This window comes from Plectropomus leopardus, chromosome 16 (assembly GCF_026936395.1).
Source record: "Plectropomus leopardus strain MGB_pleo_1.0 chromosome 16, ASM2693639v1, whole genome shotgun sequence".
NCBI lineage: Eukaryota > Metazoa > Chordata > Actinopteri > Perciformes > Serranidae > Plectropomus > Plectropomus leopardus.
The window spans coordinates 15128051-15146708 of record NC_142191.1 but is presented as its reverse complement, the minus strand read 5'-3'; the positions used below and the strand labels follow the sequence as shown (position 1 = coordinate 15146708).

The window sequence follows — 18658 nt, the reverse complement described above, 5'->3', positions numbered from 1 at the left end:
CCTCACAACCATTATTTTATTTAAAACATTTATTTGATTACTCTGTTTATATGCTTTTGTAAATGTGTATGTGTGTGTGTTGACACCAAATAACCTCCAACGTGAAGGTGCACGTCCAAATTTAGCGCAGACAAACCGGTCAATGTGAGGGAGTGTGTTTTCCTGCCCTAAGCAAACACTGTGAAGTACGTTTTACAAACACTGCATGTCAGTCATACAGGCTGACACACTCTCTCCTTCAATGTCTTTACCACACACACTCATGCACTCACACTTCAGCCTGATTTTAGAGCAAAAGAGCTGAGGTCAGAGGTGAACAACTGTGGGAACGCAGAGGTCCCGTAGCGTGAAACTGTCACCGTCCTGACAAACTGGCCTGTAACATAAACAAGCATGCATATATCAGCTTGGGACAATACCCCTGAGAAGAGAGCACAATACCACTCCACCAGTCCACACTGGGCCTGAAACAATACCACACACGCTTGAAACAACATCATAGCCACGACTAAGCCAACATGGCACTGGGTTAACTGAAGCAACACCATTCAGCGAGCAGTAACATACAATGCGTGCAATGGGAAACGATCCATCAGGTGCTGACCACAGCTAAAATTCATGTCTCAAAGTGTGGGGTCTTTGCAAGAGTGGGAGAGGTGCACAGAGGTGAACAAGCTCTTGATAGCACTATGTGTGTACAGGGGATGTTCCTAACGACTGGTTTCCCTGGAGTTTAAAGTTAGACTAGTTGACCAGCCTTAAAGCATAAGAAAACACTCAGAACAGTCCAGACTGAGAACAATTTAATCTGTTAGGTTACCACTGTCCCGTTTTTGATAACCAAATCCTATTTTAAATGCCACTAAATTGTGGCTCTTTTCACTATGCATTATGAACATTAAAATTAACCAACAAAACATGACAACAACTCACTACATAAAAGTAACATTTATTAACTGTGTATTTAATTGTCTTGACCAATGACTGTATATACAGCTCAAGAACACATCTCCCCAGGATAAGTAGCTACTGTTTAAAACAGAATCTAATGGGGATCTTAATAAACAAACACACAAAAAATGGAACCAAAATATCCCAGATATGGCCACTGGTATCTTGTGCTGGTGACGTCATTTGGAATGAGAGTCTATCAAGTTCCTGCACATACACCCGTTCGACCAATCCTGAGCAGCTACAATCAATATATGTTTGGCATTTTTGAAAGATAAATGACTTAAACTATCAATTTATCATGAAAATGATTGACTTTGTTGATAAACTACAGGTGTCCAGCAGCATCTTCCGCTCAATTCAAAAACAGATAAAGTTAGATCAATAAAGAATTGCAGCTTTTCACTGATTCAGATTCAGACTGAATTAAATTTTGGTGGTTTCACAATATTCCCTGATCAGCACGGAAGCAAGTGTCCCTAATATTTTGTTTGTGTATTTCAGCTGGTTAAGCCTGGTGTTGAGCCTGTGTGGTTTGTATCCTAATAGGGGCTCCCTCAGACTGAGGCCTGGACCGCAGCCACAGGGCTATTCATGCTTTGTGACCTGATCCGCAGATGCCTCTAAATCCTGCATGCTCACTGCTATAAATCTCTCAAGACCTGTAAACACACAACACACACACTCACACTCAAAGTCAGACAGATCAACACACACATAGACAGCGTTATCACATAGGAAAAGTCGCACACACACAAATACACACACATGCTGGATGAATGCCCAGTGACCAGGGCAAAAGGAAAAAATTAAAATCATGTGCAGCATTGCATGCATTCAGCCCAGTGCATGGAAAATTCCCATCCAGCAACTTGAGAGGAGAGCAAGCAGGCTACAGGCAGGCTACATGCTGGTACAGAGCGCCATCCTGTGTCCACACAGCTGAACTGCAGCCGCTTCAGTCCCTCAGTACGCTGTGTGAATGATGAAACCACTCAATGGACGATTCTTTTTCATCAAGTAAAAGGCCGAGCATTAAAGAGTGAGAGGGTGGACGATAAAAGGCTTGTATTGATTTTTTCAAATACTGCCTCCACTGGACAATAACCTTCATCATTCATTTATGAATTCGATCAAATTAATCCTGAACAGATGGCATTCAAGTCAATAGATGAAAGTGTCCGAGACCAGAGACAGAGCGTGTGAGGCAAGTGGGGTGATATGCAACCACTTCTACAATAGCAAGATTTATTTTGCTGGTGTGTGTGTGGGTCTGTGTGTGTGTGTGTGTTAGTGGTATGCTCCCTCAGGATATCAAGGAGCCTACAGCGACAAAAAGGTGTACGATTTGTTCCAGACATGGGGGTGCACAATATAGTCATAGGGTTGTTAGACTAAAAGATATATTATTATAGCACTAACCCAACAAACAATCATGTTTACTTTACTTAACAGAGACCTTGTACTTTATGATATATAATACATAATGTTATATTTAAATCTAAAGACACTGTTTGACCATTTCACAGGTACATCTGTTGGCGTATACTGGCACCTTTAAGCTTATTTCTGTGAGCACACTGTCAGTGCATTAACATAGACATAAATGGCTCATTTATGATCACGTTTTTGGAATATTCTGTTTATGTATTTCTGCATGTAAACAGCATATTCTGTTAATAAGTAAACTGAATATGCTCACTCTGAAAGTACTCTGAAAGAAACTGGGCCTTATACACAGAATTTGAACAACCAGATTTTTCTGTGCTCATTTAAAAAACATATCCTGAATATGATTAACCAGGATAAGCCTCATAAACGGGTTTTTCATGTCCATGTCACCTCGCTGCTGAGTTCCTTTGCTTGGTACTCCAGCTACTGTTGATTGTTTTCTCACTGCAGGGCAGCAGACTTGAAGAGCCCAATCAAGTGTCATGGGATACACCTGTGCCCGCTGTGCCCCATGCACATACAGGCAGCAGCCAGTCTTTGTCTGGCAGACCGCCTCACCACACCTTTGCTTTGTTTGGTTTTGAAGCACATTTTCACTCATCCACCCCCCATATTACTGACTATGGAGTTCTCCTACCAATTTTCCCATTTGTTTGACTTTTTTTTGATTACTTTTGGATGATAAATAGTTTTGATGTTTAATTTTACACCCGTTACTCCCTCTTTTGTACATCCTAAGAGCCTGGTTGTGACAACACAATAACAATTTAAGACCAGACACGTATCTCTTCTTTAATCTGGATACTAGAAGCTATAGACAGTTAGAGAACAATATTTAGAAAGATTTAACTCTAACTTTATTCAACCTTCACTGACTCCCACAGTAAAACAAAAACATGTTCTTCAACCAGAATTTACCTCAAGTTGCCTTCCCCCTAAACTCCTGGATGGATCAGAACTCAAATTCATCAACACCTATAAAAACTTGGGTATCCGGGTCGACAGTTTACCTCCTTTCAAACACACATGAACACACTGCCATCCAAAGTCAGAGCAAGAACTGGTTTCTTGTACCGTAAGAGCATCTCTCACCCGCTCCTGCAAAGCACGTCTTGGTTAAGATGACAATTCTCCCCATTTAGGATTATTGCAACTTAAACTACAGATTTGCCTCAAAAAAATCTTCAATAAACTGGACGTCAACAACCGTACTGCCAATCCCTTTGTCACTGGTGCCCCGTTCAGCACTCATCACTGTAAACTGTAATCCCAAATCCACTGCATACCAGGCTACAGGTCCACTGGTATAAGATCATTTATAAAATTATCACTGGCAAAACGTCTCACCTTCCGCTCACTACTGAATATCTCCAACAATAGCCGCAATTTACACTCTAGCAAATTAATTAGGATTGTATTTCCTAAAGTCCACACCTTTTCTGACTGTTACTCAGTGTGTTTACATGATGTTAGAAAAAGTCAAGTCATTGTGTTAGTCTGACTTAAACTGGACTTTTAAAACACTTGTAAATGGGTTAATGCAACTGAAATTGTACTAAATTGAATTCTCAAAGACGGACTTACGCACCTACATAATTCAACTGGAAGTTGAGCTCCTCTGTCATGTACCTGCATCACTGTCATGTACACACCTCACCTGAGCTGGCGTTAGTGTTCTACGTATGCTCTTATCGCCGGCCCTTCCCTTGGTGGATAGGGAAAAGGACTGTTTGTTATTTATGAGGGAGGAAAAAATTAACACAGGGGAGGGACAAGTGTTTTTTTATTTTAGCTTAAGTAAGGGACATACAACTTTAAATGGTAGAATTTTGCATTTCTTTCAAATAAAAAAGTCACACCCCAGCCACACCACTCCTCTGATAAGTAAAGTACAGTCCCTTAGAGGGTTTAGGTCAGGTTTAGGTAGGGGTTACACAAATCGACTGAGAAAAAGTCTTTAACACTGGCACAGAAGCAAGGCAGTGCACTGCTGTGGATTCCAGTCTGCCGTTTCTAGTCACTGGAATAATTTATTAAAGATGCTAATACTCCACACCTTCATCCCGTTACCCTTCGTCAATAATTCATTACAAGCGAAATTTTCTGACCATTGCACCCATTTTAGAATTTGCTTCTCTGGAACACAGTACACACATCTCTGTTGGTGCATGTACTGTTTATATTGTGCGTTTTTTTGTGTTGTTGTATCTACTTTTAATTATCTTGCATCGACTTGCCTCCTGTTTCTGCCTCTAGGCCAGGTTGTCATTGTTTATGAGAACTGGTTGTCAATTGACTTATCTAGTTAAATAGAGGTAAAATGAAAATAAACTAAAAAATATACAGTCACACAAACTAAAACTATAAATGTTTTTGTTCTTCTACAGCTGACACTACGCATTTAGGTGAATATTTTACTCTTTATAACCAGGATCGAAAGCAGTATTCTTGTGCGGATGCGTTTCACAAGCTATTTTTCTAATACATGAGGGAAAATTGCAATGACCAACTTGGCAAGAAATGTCTCACAAATCGCAAGAAATTAATGAGGTGATGAGAAAATTACCTAAAATTTGTTTTTAAAAAGACGAGAGGAATTTAAAAAAATTATCAAAAAATAGGAAAAACATGTCCAGAAAACTCTATTTATATTAATAATAATTTTATATTTAAATGTTACAGGAAAATAAATACATATTTAAATCATGAGGGAAAATTGTAACGACCAATCTGGCAAGAAATGTTTTAGAATTATTTTTTTTTTTTAAGAGGAAGGTTATGAAAAAACTATCCAAACAATAGGAAAAAATATTTTTATTGTTAAAATCATGTTACAGAAAAAATATAATAAAATATATAGGATAAATGCATTACACTACACTTTTGGGGTCATTTTGTTGTTTGTTTGTTTTTTTTCCCTCTCTTATTTAAAGGTTATTGTCTTTCAATTTTTTTCATTTTTTTGCTGATTTTAGGACCATGTCTTGTTGAGTTGCTCATTGCCTTCTCCACATGTTTTGTAAAGAAATCAAACCAATGTTCTTAGGTTTTAAAGGGTTAAATAGACACAGTAGATATTTGGACTTATCAATAGGGAAAGCACATTACAATGGTGCCATTCAATAAGGATCCCCAGTAAACCGCGTCAGTAAGCCAACATTCTCAATACAAGGCCACCTGAAATGAAGCACCTGGCTGGAACGCAGCCATCAGTTATGTTATTATTACTCCTGTGGTTTCATGCTATTAGAGTTCTTGATGTCTGTTGTGAAAGGACTCAACAGAACTGAAAAAGAGGTTTTTCCCCTGCGGATGAACCTGTTCAAAATAGGAGTTAAATTGCTGAGCTAACATGATGTCTTTGACATTTAGGCACCTACCCATAATGACCTATGTGTGCTGCAGTTACACAAGCTTCAGTTTCCAGTGACAACATTAAACCAACGGAAGGAGAGTGCTTTTGAGAGGCGTGCTGGGATGAGAAATAAAAATAGGAGCTAACGAAGCAACAGAAGGCTTTACTTTATAAATAATTTGTGAACTTTAATTGCATATGCAGGTTATAAATATCACATTATGTCAATGAGCGAGAGAGAGACAGAGAGATGCTTGTTTATTCAATAGCACCATGTGATCACCCTATCTCTATTCTTAAATCTCCTGATAGGAGCAACACAGTTAATCCTGCTCTACCTGAGGAAACATGCAGAGCACAAACATTATATATTAACACACTAAACTGATACCCTGGACCTGTATCGCTTTTATTCATGTGCCTTTTTCTGTGTGTTTTTCTCTGTCAAAGAGTTGTTATTCCTTCCCCACCTCCTGCTGCAGCACTGTTACTGTTGTCCACCGCCTTGCCTCCTCTCTCCACACCCTCCTCCTTCTCCTCCTGCTTCCACAGTCTCAGGATGTGTGGGTGAGACAAGCTGAGCCTTGCAATGTATGCTTGATCAGACGGGAGACAACTGCAAGCCAGGGTGGATTGCAAGGACGTGGGCTCGGGTGACGAAGTGACCTGATTATCAACATATTAGGAAGATTATTATCCATTTGGGCTTTACTTTGGGCTTAGGGACATTTAAAGCTATCAGATGAGAGTTCTGGACCGGACAGACATTATTAAGGCTCTGCGGCACGGGGCTCATTGACTCGGGGTGCTAGTAGTTTTCCACTGGAGGTTGCTGACTGAATACAGAGAAAGACGGCGTTTGTTCCATCATCGTTTTCATCTCTTAAACTCTCTTACAACTGCATCCTTTCTTTCCCTCATCTCTTGCTAAATCTCCAGTGCGAGGATGTCATGTTTTGCAACATTTCTAAATTCTTTCCTACTCTTCCATCTCCCTCCCTCTCTATTCCTGAATAGCACTGCCAGAAATAATTGCAGACAAGCCAGCACCCCCCCCCCACCCCACCCCCAAGTGTCAACTAACCAACCCCATCATTGCACCTCATGCCACTGGTACCATGACGACTGCTTAGTCTCTGCAAAAGCTCATACCCATCCCTCTCTCAGTGCCAGCCTTTACATGTTTTAGTGGAACAGCCGTTACAGTAAAGACTAACGATGCCTACTGTAGGGAACAAATTAACGATTCCCTTTTTTTTTTCAACAGAAAAATGTTTCCAAGATTTTTTAGCATGATTCAAACTTGAAAACGGTGCTTTTTTAATCATTTATTCAGGCTTACAACAGAATTGACAGTGACCTAGTTGCACACTTCCCACATGCCCCCCCTTCCTCACTAGTCTTCCAGACTCTACAGCCGGCAGCATGCTGCACTGGCTAGAAGGTGGGGGTCTGTCTGTGTTGTAGGATCAAAGTGGGGGCTTGTGTGTTAGTATGCTCTCCTAGCATGTTAGAAATGGTCTCTAATATCCTGGAAATCAGGCACTATATCCTGGAAGTCAAAATATAGCCTACATTTATTGCAGTTTATTTTCCTGTGCAGAGAACCAGACATAATAAACAAGGCGCATATTTTCTGATTGTGTTAATTATTGCTGATTTTAAATTCATATTGTGTATTAAGAAAGCCACTCACTGTGTGTTCTTTTAGCTGAAATTTGCGGAAAAAGTAAAAAAGAAAAACACACAGTTACAATTTCAATGTAATGATAAAGTGAATTGTTCTATGGCTAGGGTTGGGTATCATTCATGTTTGAACCAGTTTCAGTACCGGTACCCAGTGTGCCTTTTTTCGTTACTTAACTTTCTATGTATGACTACAACTGACTTTTTGAGAAAGCTGTTGGGGTGAAAAAGTAGATAACACTGCAATTCCACTGCTCTGCTATTTCTAACACATAAAGCTAATCTTCTGTCTTGGTCTATCCGTCTGCTTGTGTGTAAGTATGTGTATCTGCTTGTCGAGCAGTGATACTAGGGTAATACTAAAAAATATAGAACAGAAGAAAAATCACCCAGATGCGCTCTCAGGTACTGTCATTTAGCACCGATGGAATTAACATGAATCTGTGCTTGGTGGTACCGTTATAATTCAGTTGGTACCCTTAAAAGTACAGAGTTTGATACCCAGTCCCATCTTGGGTTGTAAAAATAGTTATTTTCATTATTAATTCCTACACTGGTCAATTAATCATTTGGCTTATGAAATGTCAAACACAGTTTCCACAAATCCAGGATAAAAATGCCTTTAAATGTCTTGATTTCTATGACCAACAGTCCCAAACCCAAAGCTATGCTGTCTCCAAGGTTATAAGACGGAGAAAAGTAGCAAATCCTCACAGTGGAGAAGCTGAAGAAATGGTCGACAGAATTAATCATTATCATCAACTGATTTTGATTAATTTTTGCGTTGATCGAATTATTGGTTATATAAACAATCATTTCATCTCTAAATTGCACCAGAACTTTGAAAATCAACAAAAAGGAAGCTAAAATGCATCAAAGAGGAGCTACATCCTTGTGCAGTTATCATTGCCAGTATCAACATCACCAGGGCCAAAAACAATCGTGTTACAAGAGGCTGGAAGGAGTGGAGAAAAGCCTTGAGCAGCCACGGTATGATTTCTACATCAAGCTTTATGTAGCTTAGTGAACATCCCACAGACTGTACACAGACACACTGCCATTGTACACACAACCACCCACCCCAGCCCCTATCAACACTGTCCCTTCACTCTGCCCAGCTGGCTGGCAGCTGAAAATCCACAGCTTTATTTCTCTATCACATCCTCCATATCCATGGAGCACTGTAAAGTTACTGTGCCAAAGGTCACCGCCTGCTGCTGCTGCTGCGGCTTTCTCTCCCCCCTTCAACATGCAGTTTGTCTGACCTGGTTCAAACTGAGATCGCCCATAATCCAACAGATCTGCCCAGACCACAAGACTCTCTCTCTCTATGAGTCCTCTATTTACAGAGTAAGCAGAGGAAGCCCAGAGACAACTGGAGGCATGCACACAAACACGCTGACACATACAGTACACTCACAGAGACACGGGCAGGTACATGTACACAAACATTCATGCACAAAAGAATATAAAGAGGAATTCTCGTCTGTGACGGTGTGCAAAAACTTTTAAAAAGTCTAAATCGATGTTTCAGCCTACGAGAGGACTTTGACTCTGCCCTCGCTGAAATCCAATGTTGAATATTCCCACACTACTATCTGTCAAGGGTGACAAGTCCAGTTTATTTATAAAGCCTCAACACATGCACCACCTTTGAGACAGGCTGTCCGACAACAAGCTTTCCAAAACCAAACCAGATCTACAAACAATCACAAATTATGCCACAATATCTAAAAAAATTAAACCACTGCATGAGCTACCACAAGAAACCTCAGAGAGGGAAGCAAACACAGCATGAATATGGATGACACATTTGAGGGCCAATGCACATCAGGAAGTCTGACTGACTGTGCAGTTGCTGCTAGAATGGAATATGAGCACTGCGTTTTATGACTGTAATATACATATTTCAGTCTTGACACACACATTTAAAGGCAGTACACAGGGATCTTATGCACCTTCCATGAATAACTCAATCCTGAAAAAGCACCATGATCAATATCTGATGTCATCTGCGATAGCCTGAAGACACTCCCAAGCTTTCCATGTGGAGACAGAAATGTGTTCTGGGTTATTCTGAGAGGAGGCCAGATCCAGGAAGCCATTTAACTTAATTAATCACACGTAAGTGTTTATTACAGGAGCTGCTGAGTCACCCTAAATATCCATAATTAGCAAAATAAGTATGTGTTAATAATTAGGAGCAGCAGAGGCTTGAAACATTCACAGCCTTCGCCTTCATCAGAGAAAAGTTAGCTAAAGTCTATGCCACGAGTGTCGCCTTTGTAGAAAAAAAGTTTTTAAAAAATCTCTAAAAAAAAATAATCTCCAATCTCTTTTAAGCAGTGAAAGCTGCAAGATCTGGGTCAAAACATATTCTGTCTGCTGCATGGGGAAATAGATTTGTAATCCATTTACCAAGAAACATCTGCTATCCACTTTCCTAAACCCAAATGAAATGGTTGCTCATGTGGAATGAGAAACCAGCAAATATAAATGCACTTTATTGTATGAAAATATAAAATAACCGTAAATGACATTGACACAGACAACTACACCTGGTAATTAAACTTCTTAATTTTGGATTGCACAGGTTGTCCTCAGGTATCAAACACTACAATTTAATGCTTTTTAAGACCTATTAAGATCATTTTTAACCAAATTTAAGACACATTTTTGCACAAATTAACTTTTTTTAATTCAAGCATGACAGGTCAAAACACAGGACTTTCCCCAGGAGACTGGTGTTTGGAACCATGTAAAGTCTGACTGAACTTTTAGTAATTTTAAGGTATGCTGTCACTATGCTATATCTTGTCCTAAACCAAACCAAAATAACTTCACATTAACTGCATGACTTAAAATCAAGTATGTCATTCCTGGGGCGCTAATTTGATGGATATCATAAGAGCTGTTGTTTAAGGATATGTTGTGCAGGCAAATCTAATAGTTAGATTTATATATGTGGTTCCATGCAGAGGCAAGTTTACAAAAATACGATTGCAAAAGTTAGGTTTATCTACATTTTTCCAACAGATAAGTGCAAGTATAAAGTAAAAATACAGTACTAGTTTCAGTGGTAGGTTTAAAGATTTGTAATATTGGGAATATGGACACACAGGGGAGCTTGACTCATTTTCACAAAGAGAAATTAAAAGATGGGTAAATTGAATTTGATTAAATGTTTGCTGAAATTTTATTACTTTCCAGAGACCTGCAGATAAGAGGGCTGCACAATACACAAAAAATAAAAATCATATTGCACTTTTTTTTGCAGATATTGCAATTTTAGTGGAAAGGTAATTTTTGCATTCAATTTTTACTGGATGAAAAAACCCAACAATGTGAATTTTGCTGGAGTCTGTACCAAAGAAGCATGATTCCTAATGTCTGAAATAAGACAGATTTGTAAGACAGGGCATCTCCGTAGCATCCAATGTTTCATTTTTAATGGTATGTAGTGACATAAATCACCTTTATCAAAAAATTGCGGCTCCTGCTATTTGGATACTGCACTAAGCCATGTTGCAATTTCATATTTGGATATAGCCAAAACAGGAACCCTGTCACATAAAAAAAATGAACAAATCAGTTACCATGTTTGTTTGCATTTGGAAGCATTAAGAGACAAATTAGAGACACAGCTTGGGAAATGGGATAAAAATCTTCTCTACCGCACAGTAAACTGATTTTCTTTTATCCTCATGGACAAAGAAGTCTTTGAGGATTCTGGAAATACCTTCAAAAATGCAGTTAATGTTGTTAAACAACCCGCTGGATTGCTGAAGATTGCCAGGGATTTATCTTTCAGAAAAACAAACGCTTAGCTCTGTGAATATTATGATAATATATGAGAGGCACAAACTGGGGCTATCCACCTCTGCACAATGCTGGATTGTGCATTAGGACATTAGAATAAAAAAGGCTTGGTTGTAGAACAAGCTGCAATAAATGCTCATTTTATTCTGCCTTTTTATCATGAAACTGAGATTTAGTAACCAAAAAAATTCAGACTTAAAAAGGACTGGACTGCCAGTTGACCATACGTACTCAGAACTGGACTGAATCAAATTCAAAGAGACACTAAGTCCACTTGGTATTTACAGTACATCCTTTGCATCATTTCATCATCATTGCATCAGGTTTTGGAAAACGAGCAGCACCGGGCTGCATCACAAGAACAGGTTGATCTATTCAGAGTGGCTCTTAATTCAAGTTAGGGTAGACGGCTAACACAATGGAGTAATTACATAACACAAAGAAAACCCTCTCTGTCTCTGTCCAGCCGCCCAAGACTGGGCGCCTTTCATCCAGCGAGGGAACATGGTGACCGGAGAGAGAGAGGGACGATGGACTCTGCCCACCCCTTCTTTCATAGACTCAGAACAAACACTTACTATTGTCTCTCTTGGCTTGTGTGCATACGTGTGCATTTGTCTTCACCCATCGTTATCCTTCGCCCCTATGTGCATCAGATCAATAAAGCTCAACGAGTTCAACCGCCTCCGCAAGACCCAGGATGACCTTTTGACTGTGTCTGTGCTGTGCGTGTTGACCATGTTCAGGACGGCACAGGTAAGTGAATTTGACCCTCACTCGTTCACCCCGGCAGATCCTCACATAAGGACGGCTTATGGGAACCCGACTCCCCGCCTGGCCTGTGCATACAGAACCCTATTTTCAGCTGCGACCCCGTAACCCTTACCACAGAAATATTGGGGCAACGTTACACAACAAACATACAATCTCATTCCTTTAACCGTGAACACAGCTTGACCTGCATATTCACAGGGCGCCTTGAAAAAAAAGCAAAGACTCAGATAGCATGAAAAAGGCAAAAAAGTTAACTGCTATGACAGGAGAGGTTAAGATGTTTCTGATTCTTTATTTTATTGTATCAATTTTAACAGGAGCAAAAAAATAATTCTTGTAGAGTGCAGGATAACGTGTAGGACCTTGCCATTTCCTATCAGCACATTGCTTTTAACAGTTTGTCCAACTGTTTAGCATTTTGTGAAATACACTTATTTGCTTTTTGCCAAGAGTTAAATGAGATGATCAAAACCACGCCTGTATCTGTCCATTAATTATGAAGCTCCCGCTAGCAGGTTGTTAGCTTAGCTCAGCACAAAGCCTGGAAACAGGCTTGTTATCACCATAAGGTTTTCAGGCAGCCAGTGCACACTCAGGAAATTGCTGCACCCAACCAGGAAATAGTCTAGCCCATAAACTCAATAAAACCAGAATGTGTGTTGTGTTTTTTTCCAATTTCTTTGTTTTGGATTAAAGAAATTAATTACGAGGCTTGGTTATCTGTAAGCTTTAGAGGAGGCAATAGGAAGATTTTGTTACATGCAGAGAGATCCAGGCTAGCTGTCTAGCAAAGCTCTATTATATGAGAAAGGGAACGCGTTTGCTTATCCAAAATTTTTAAACTTACTACTGCTTTGAAAGCATAATTTGACAGTTTTGGTCTGAGTTTCTTAAACTCAGACCAAACTCAGATTGATCTGTACAACTAGGCAGTACTGATCAAATATGAACCGAGCTTCTGTAACTGTATTGTTTATTTCTCACCTAAAATGTCTACAGAAACACATTTTAGTGCACTGTTTGGCTATAATATGAGAATTTGTGAACAGGAAGTGGGCGCCATAATGTTTCCTGTGCTGTGGAAAATGGAGGCAAACAAAAAAAGGGGTCAAACAGTAAAACTAAGCAGTTCCTCATGAAATATGAACATGGATTCTGTTACTGTGTTGCATATTTTTCGCTTAAATTGTTTGACAAAACAAATTTTAGCTTAACGTTTAAGTGAAATACACCATTATTTGTTGGCAGCTGGCTGTTATATTGTTTTTTGGAAAATCAATTTGCATTATGTCACCCACCAGCGGGAGTGTTTATTGGTCCAGTGTAGTGCAGTGCATTCTGGTAGTTGTAGGCTTTCTACCTCTTGAGCAACAGCAATATTTATTCTGTTTTCTCTGGTCATGTATTTGTATTTTACTACTGCACAGACAGCCCAGTTTTGTGAAAAGACAAAGGGAATTCCTCTTCTGTTTTTTAAATATTGACTTTCCTTTCACAGATGATAAAATATACTGTGGATATGCACACTGAGGCAATAAACTAGCAAAAATTTGTTCCAGGCCAAATTTTTTGCAAGCCATGAGGGTATTAAGAGACATTATTCTCACTAAGCAGGAGGCCTTCCTCTTCTGGAGGAGGGGGTTGCCATGAGGAAAGCACTGTCTGTGCTTTCAAAGACTGTGTCTTTAATCAGCGGATCTGCTGGAATTAGAGGTCTGTCTGAGTCCGAGACCCCCTCCCTTAACCCCCTCTATCCCTGACAATGTGAGAAAGGTGTGTATGTGTTTGTGTGTGTTGGTCAGGAGGGAAGGTCTTCCATTGTGGGACCACAGCGACATGAGCTGCCACATTGGGCTCATAAATGCACTCTTTGGCAAAGCCACAGCAAATGCAGCTTAGGATAATTCAAAAATACCAGACGGTGTGTGTACTGTGGTGCACTGCTAAACCGGCAAAGCAGCTTTCTCCATCTCTCATCTCTCTCTGCCCCTCTCCTCCATCTTCCAAAAAGCACTTCTGCACAAACAGGAATTAATGCCACGGCCAAACAGTCTATTTCCTCAGAATAACAACATGTTAGGCCATCAAAAGTTGTTGGGCTTAGTCTTGTTTGTTATTAGAGGACTCATTAAGTGGAACAGGCCACAGCTAACGCCACGCTAAAGCCAGAATAAATCCAATATTTTGTTTTCTGCAAGTCAATGAGGACAATTTTTACTGGCTTAATATAATAAATCCAAAATGCTTTAGTGCCAACATTAAAAAAATAATAACCAGGAATACACATTTAACTCCTGTCCTCTTCTTGATAAGTGTTATTAGAGATCCGACAATAAGGCTGGTTCAGAAATAACAACAATATGAATACAGAATCAGCTACATACTGTGACCTGAATGCAAATTACACTTCACCACATCTGCAATAACATCAAAAACTTCATGGCAAACTGAGAGTGCTGACATTGATTTTGACTGGTAGAAGAATATGATGTTTATGTAAGCAGATGGTTGAGACAGACCACTGGTCAGTGTGACGTCTCCCTCTCAGTCAGCACCATTCCTTGTAATATCACACCCATCTTAAACCAGTAAAATCGTTTATTCAAGTCCTTGCTCTTCTGAGTGCATGTTTGCTTGTGGTTAAGGGCTGGATTGGTAAATCCTTTGCTCTTGTAGTGTTAAAGTGTTAACGAGTTCATGGTGCCTCATCGTGTCATTGAATGTAATCCACTTGACTAAACATGCATTGGGCCTGGGCGATGTTCTGACTCAACCACAATGTTTGCAATGCTTATGAGGAGGTGAAGAAAGGAGCAGATGGCAGCAGAACAATACCATAAGCACCAGTATGGGAGGACATATGACAGCCTGGTGCAGCTTAAAGGTGCAGTGTGTAAGATTTAGGAGGATATACTGGCAAAAACGGAATATAATATATCTTTTCTTTAGTGTATAATCACCTGAAAATGCTGTGTTTTTGATACCTTAGAATGAGCAACGGATTGATAAAAATCTATATATGTATATTTATAGGGAACAGGTCCTCAAGTATGGAGATCGACATTTTGCACCACTATGTTTCAAACCAAACCCTGGCTCTACATAGGGACAGTCGCATTTTTGCAATGGCCACTGTAATCAGAGGGGAAACAGCATCAGGAAAAAAAAAAAGAAGATTTTTCAACGTGAAACTTCTTTATTCAGTTTTTCTTCTGGTTAAACTCTCTGGGACAGTTTGTTTTGGAGAGGAGGACACCTGAACGTCTGAATCTTAAGTTATCAGAGAAAAAGGTGAGCAGGTGCTGGGCTAATGGCCCAGCTCAAACATGCAAAACACTGTCGGAGAAACACCAATTTGAAACATGAAACTGCTTTATTTTCTGTCTCTACCGGTTTAAATCACTGGGTCTGTTTGTTTTGGAAAGAGGGAGACCTCTGCGGATAATTTGGCTCACAGTAAAACCCTCCTGAACTTCTGGATCTGAAATAAGGTAAGCACACATAGCAGGCGCCGGGCGAATGGCCCACCTGGGACTTGCCAAACAGCATAGAAGAAACACTGATTTGTAACTAGTTTTTTCCAGTTTTAATCACCATTTTTTGTGGAGACAAAGAGACCTCTACGGATAGTTTGGCTCAAGGTAAAAACCTCCTGAACACTGATGGAATTCTAACCAGGAGAAGTTTCAGCTGGTTGAAATCACTCCTCACCAAAAGACGCCATAAGATCTTCCTAAATCTTACACACTGCTCCTTTAAAAGAGACATATGACAAGAAGCTCACCAGAGTCTCATTATAATTTGTATGGATCTCCTACCTGGACGCCCTGCAGAAGCCGAATGCACCGCTCCCTGACGTCGTCAAAGGGACACCGTTTGGAAAGCATGAGAAGGTGAGCCAGGGTGTTGTTCAGATCACTGCTCGGAGGGCTTCCCGAGGCTGGGGGTGACGGGGCCAGTGATGGTATGGGCCTGATGGCCTCCACTTTCCTCATGACGTTCTGGCAGATGATGTCCATGGCTTCAGTTCTGGAGATGGCATCCCGGCTGCCCAGCCCATCCCATCTCCCCAGAGACTCCTGGTCCTGCACTTCCATCTTTTGATGTTGGACTAACGTTTGTGCTGTCTTACAACAGCCTATGCAACAAATAACACATGAAACAGTCTATGTTTACTTTACAGAATTAAAAAGAATCTCGAACAATATTTTTTTTGTTATTCTAATGGAGAATTGTGGTTAAATACACCTATAATTTCTTTCAGTGTCAAACAGCACTACAGGATTTAGAGCCCAAGTGAGAAATTGGTCAGCCAGTACTATTGCCTGACATTAGCTTAGTATATACATATTGGTATGTGCAAAATCTATACCTCATACGTGAAATAATGTGTTATTATATTTTGCTTTTTTACCATTTACTTACTAATTGCTCTATGTGTTTTTTACTCTGTTTTTTATCCCCTCTGCTGCCATAGCCGCTGTGGGACTAATAAAAGATTATCTTATCTTTTGTCTTATCAGCATTGTCAGCTGATAGGAAACAAGAAATTGCAGAGCAAAAATGCCAAAAATGTGTTGCAAATTGCAATTACAAACTTTGTCAACCAGGAAGCAAGTTTATTTTTCTGATCAGCAAAAGGGATGAGCAATGTGGATAAATTATCTATGTGTAGTTCATATTGCAATATAGTTTGTGATAAATTACATTTTCTTGAAAATCAAATGAAAAGATGTGTGCTCAGTCGCTCTGATAAAATAACCAGTAAAGAACATCTGCAAATGGAAATAGCTGGCAAATCAAGGTATTTCATCACAATGATGCAGAAGTCATATAAAAATCCAATATTGCTTCAAAGATGTATTAATTTGCAACACTTCCCACAACGACCCAAGACACTGATATCACATTGGTACCGGGCTGTGTTGAGAAAATGAAATATAACATATTTTTTTAATACCTCAATATTTCAGGGTTGCAAAATAATCCTCAGTGATGTGGATATAATGACTAAGTGGGCAAAGGCAAACAAAACAACAGCTATAACGGTCTGGAAAGTTGAGAGAATTATATCACTACTGTAACACAGCCTTTAAAACTAGGAAAAGACAACAGTGACGATACTGTGATATCCAAAATCAAAGACAATATCTATAATTATTGACACAAATCAATATATTGCCCTGCCCTTGAAGAGGCAAATAATAGAAGCGCTAGAACAGTCTGTAAAGTTGAGAAAATTACATCATTTTACTGTAATGCAGCCTCAAAAACCAGGAAAAGACTACACATAGAATTTTATGATATCAAAATTTAAGACAATATCTAGTTTCACACCACAATATCAATATAATACCAATGTATTGCCCAGCCTTCACTGATATCAAAAAATATACATACCACGGTTTAAACTGTATGAATAAAATCTTTAGAAGCATGGCATATTTCATCTAGGGCTGGGCAATATGGAGAAAATCAAATGTCAGGATAATTTTGATTTTTGAAAACCGGGAAAAGACAACACTTGTATTATCCAAAATCTAAGAAAATAAGTCATCTCATTTCATGATATGGATACAATAAACTTGTCCAGCCCTACATTGATATCAAATATATAGATGCAATAGTATGAATGGTATTAAAAATATCTGACAGTTCAAAAATGTATGTAGTATACAATGTTATTTCATCATATTGTCCGACCCAAATATCAGCAGATATTAATATCTGTAATCTGATCTCTTACCTATCAAATATCGATATCAGTACTGGCTTCGTAATGCCTGTATCAGTTTGGGCTGTGCCAGAAATACAGGGATTTAAACCCAGAACATGCTGAAAGCTGTAATACTAATATTTGGTCTGTTACCAACTTCCAAGAAAAGAGCCTGGTTAAAGTACAGAGTATGTACTGATGTTACAAGCCTCCGTAATCTCGCAATGAAAGTGTTAGAGCTTTTGCAAACGACAATGAACACATGTCGGTTTATGGCTAATGACTTTCAATCTAAATTTTAGACATATCATGACTGAAAATGCACAAATACGCAACTTGTCAGTTGGTGAGTCCATTCAATCTCTCCCTGGCTTCCTCTCGTGTCAATGCTTTCAAGCTGCCCGTTAACAAAGACACCATTAAAGTGAAGCACAGCCGCGGTCAAAACAACATTCCCACACACAACCCTTTTACTAAAAGCCGAAAACAACAGGTGTCATTCTCCAATACTCACTTTATCCACATTCTTTGGTGCAGGTCTCCTGCTATGGGACGCCTTGCCTCGGCACTGACCAGTAACGTTAGTCCCTGGGTAGAAAGGAGAGGAGGTAACAACTTAAGGGTAAACATTTGATTGGCAGAATAAAGCGGCCAGTCAGAAGAGCCTGTGGGCATTCTGGGGGCGGTATCGTGTGGATGCTGATAGCTGATTGGTTGGTAAGGAGTTGCCAAGCGTGAGGGGGAAGGTTTTATGGGAGTTGAATTCTCTTCGTTCGCTGTGTGTTCTAAAGGGTAGCTCTCACGAACTACAACTCCCGTCATGCATTTAGCGGGCAGCAGCCCCCCTTTCTCTTGTTTATCAGAAATTATTGAGACAGTACCTAAGAAGACAGAGATGTTGAACA

At 39.6% G+C, this 18658-nt stretch overlaps 1 protein-coding gene across 1 annotated transcript in view; it reads right to left on the bottom strand.

Moving 5' to 3' along the window:
• Positions 1–18381, bottom strand: part of sesn1 (sestrin 1) — a 73222-nt gene extending 54841 nt beyond the window's left edge. Inside the window, exons 1-2 of the mRNA XM_088089026.1 lie at positions 18268–18381; positions 15856–16175 (exon numbers count right to left, since the gene is read on the bottom strand). Coding sequence (XP_087945152.1) covers positions 15856–16134 — 279 coding nt within the window. The 5' untranslated portion in view covers positions 16135–16175; positions 18268–18381. The remainder of the gene's footprint in view (positions 1–15855; positions 16176–18267) is intronic.
• Between the last annotated feature and the right edge of the window lie 277 nt (positions 18382–18658).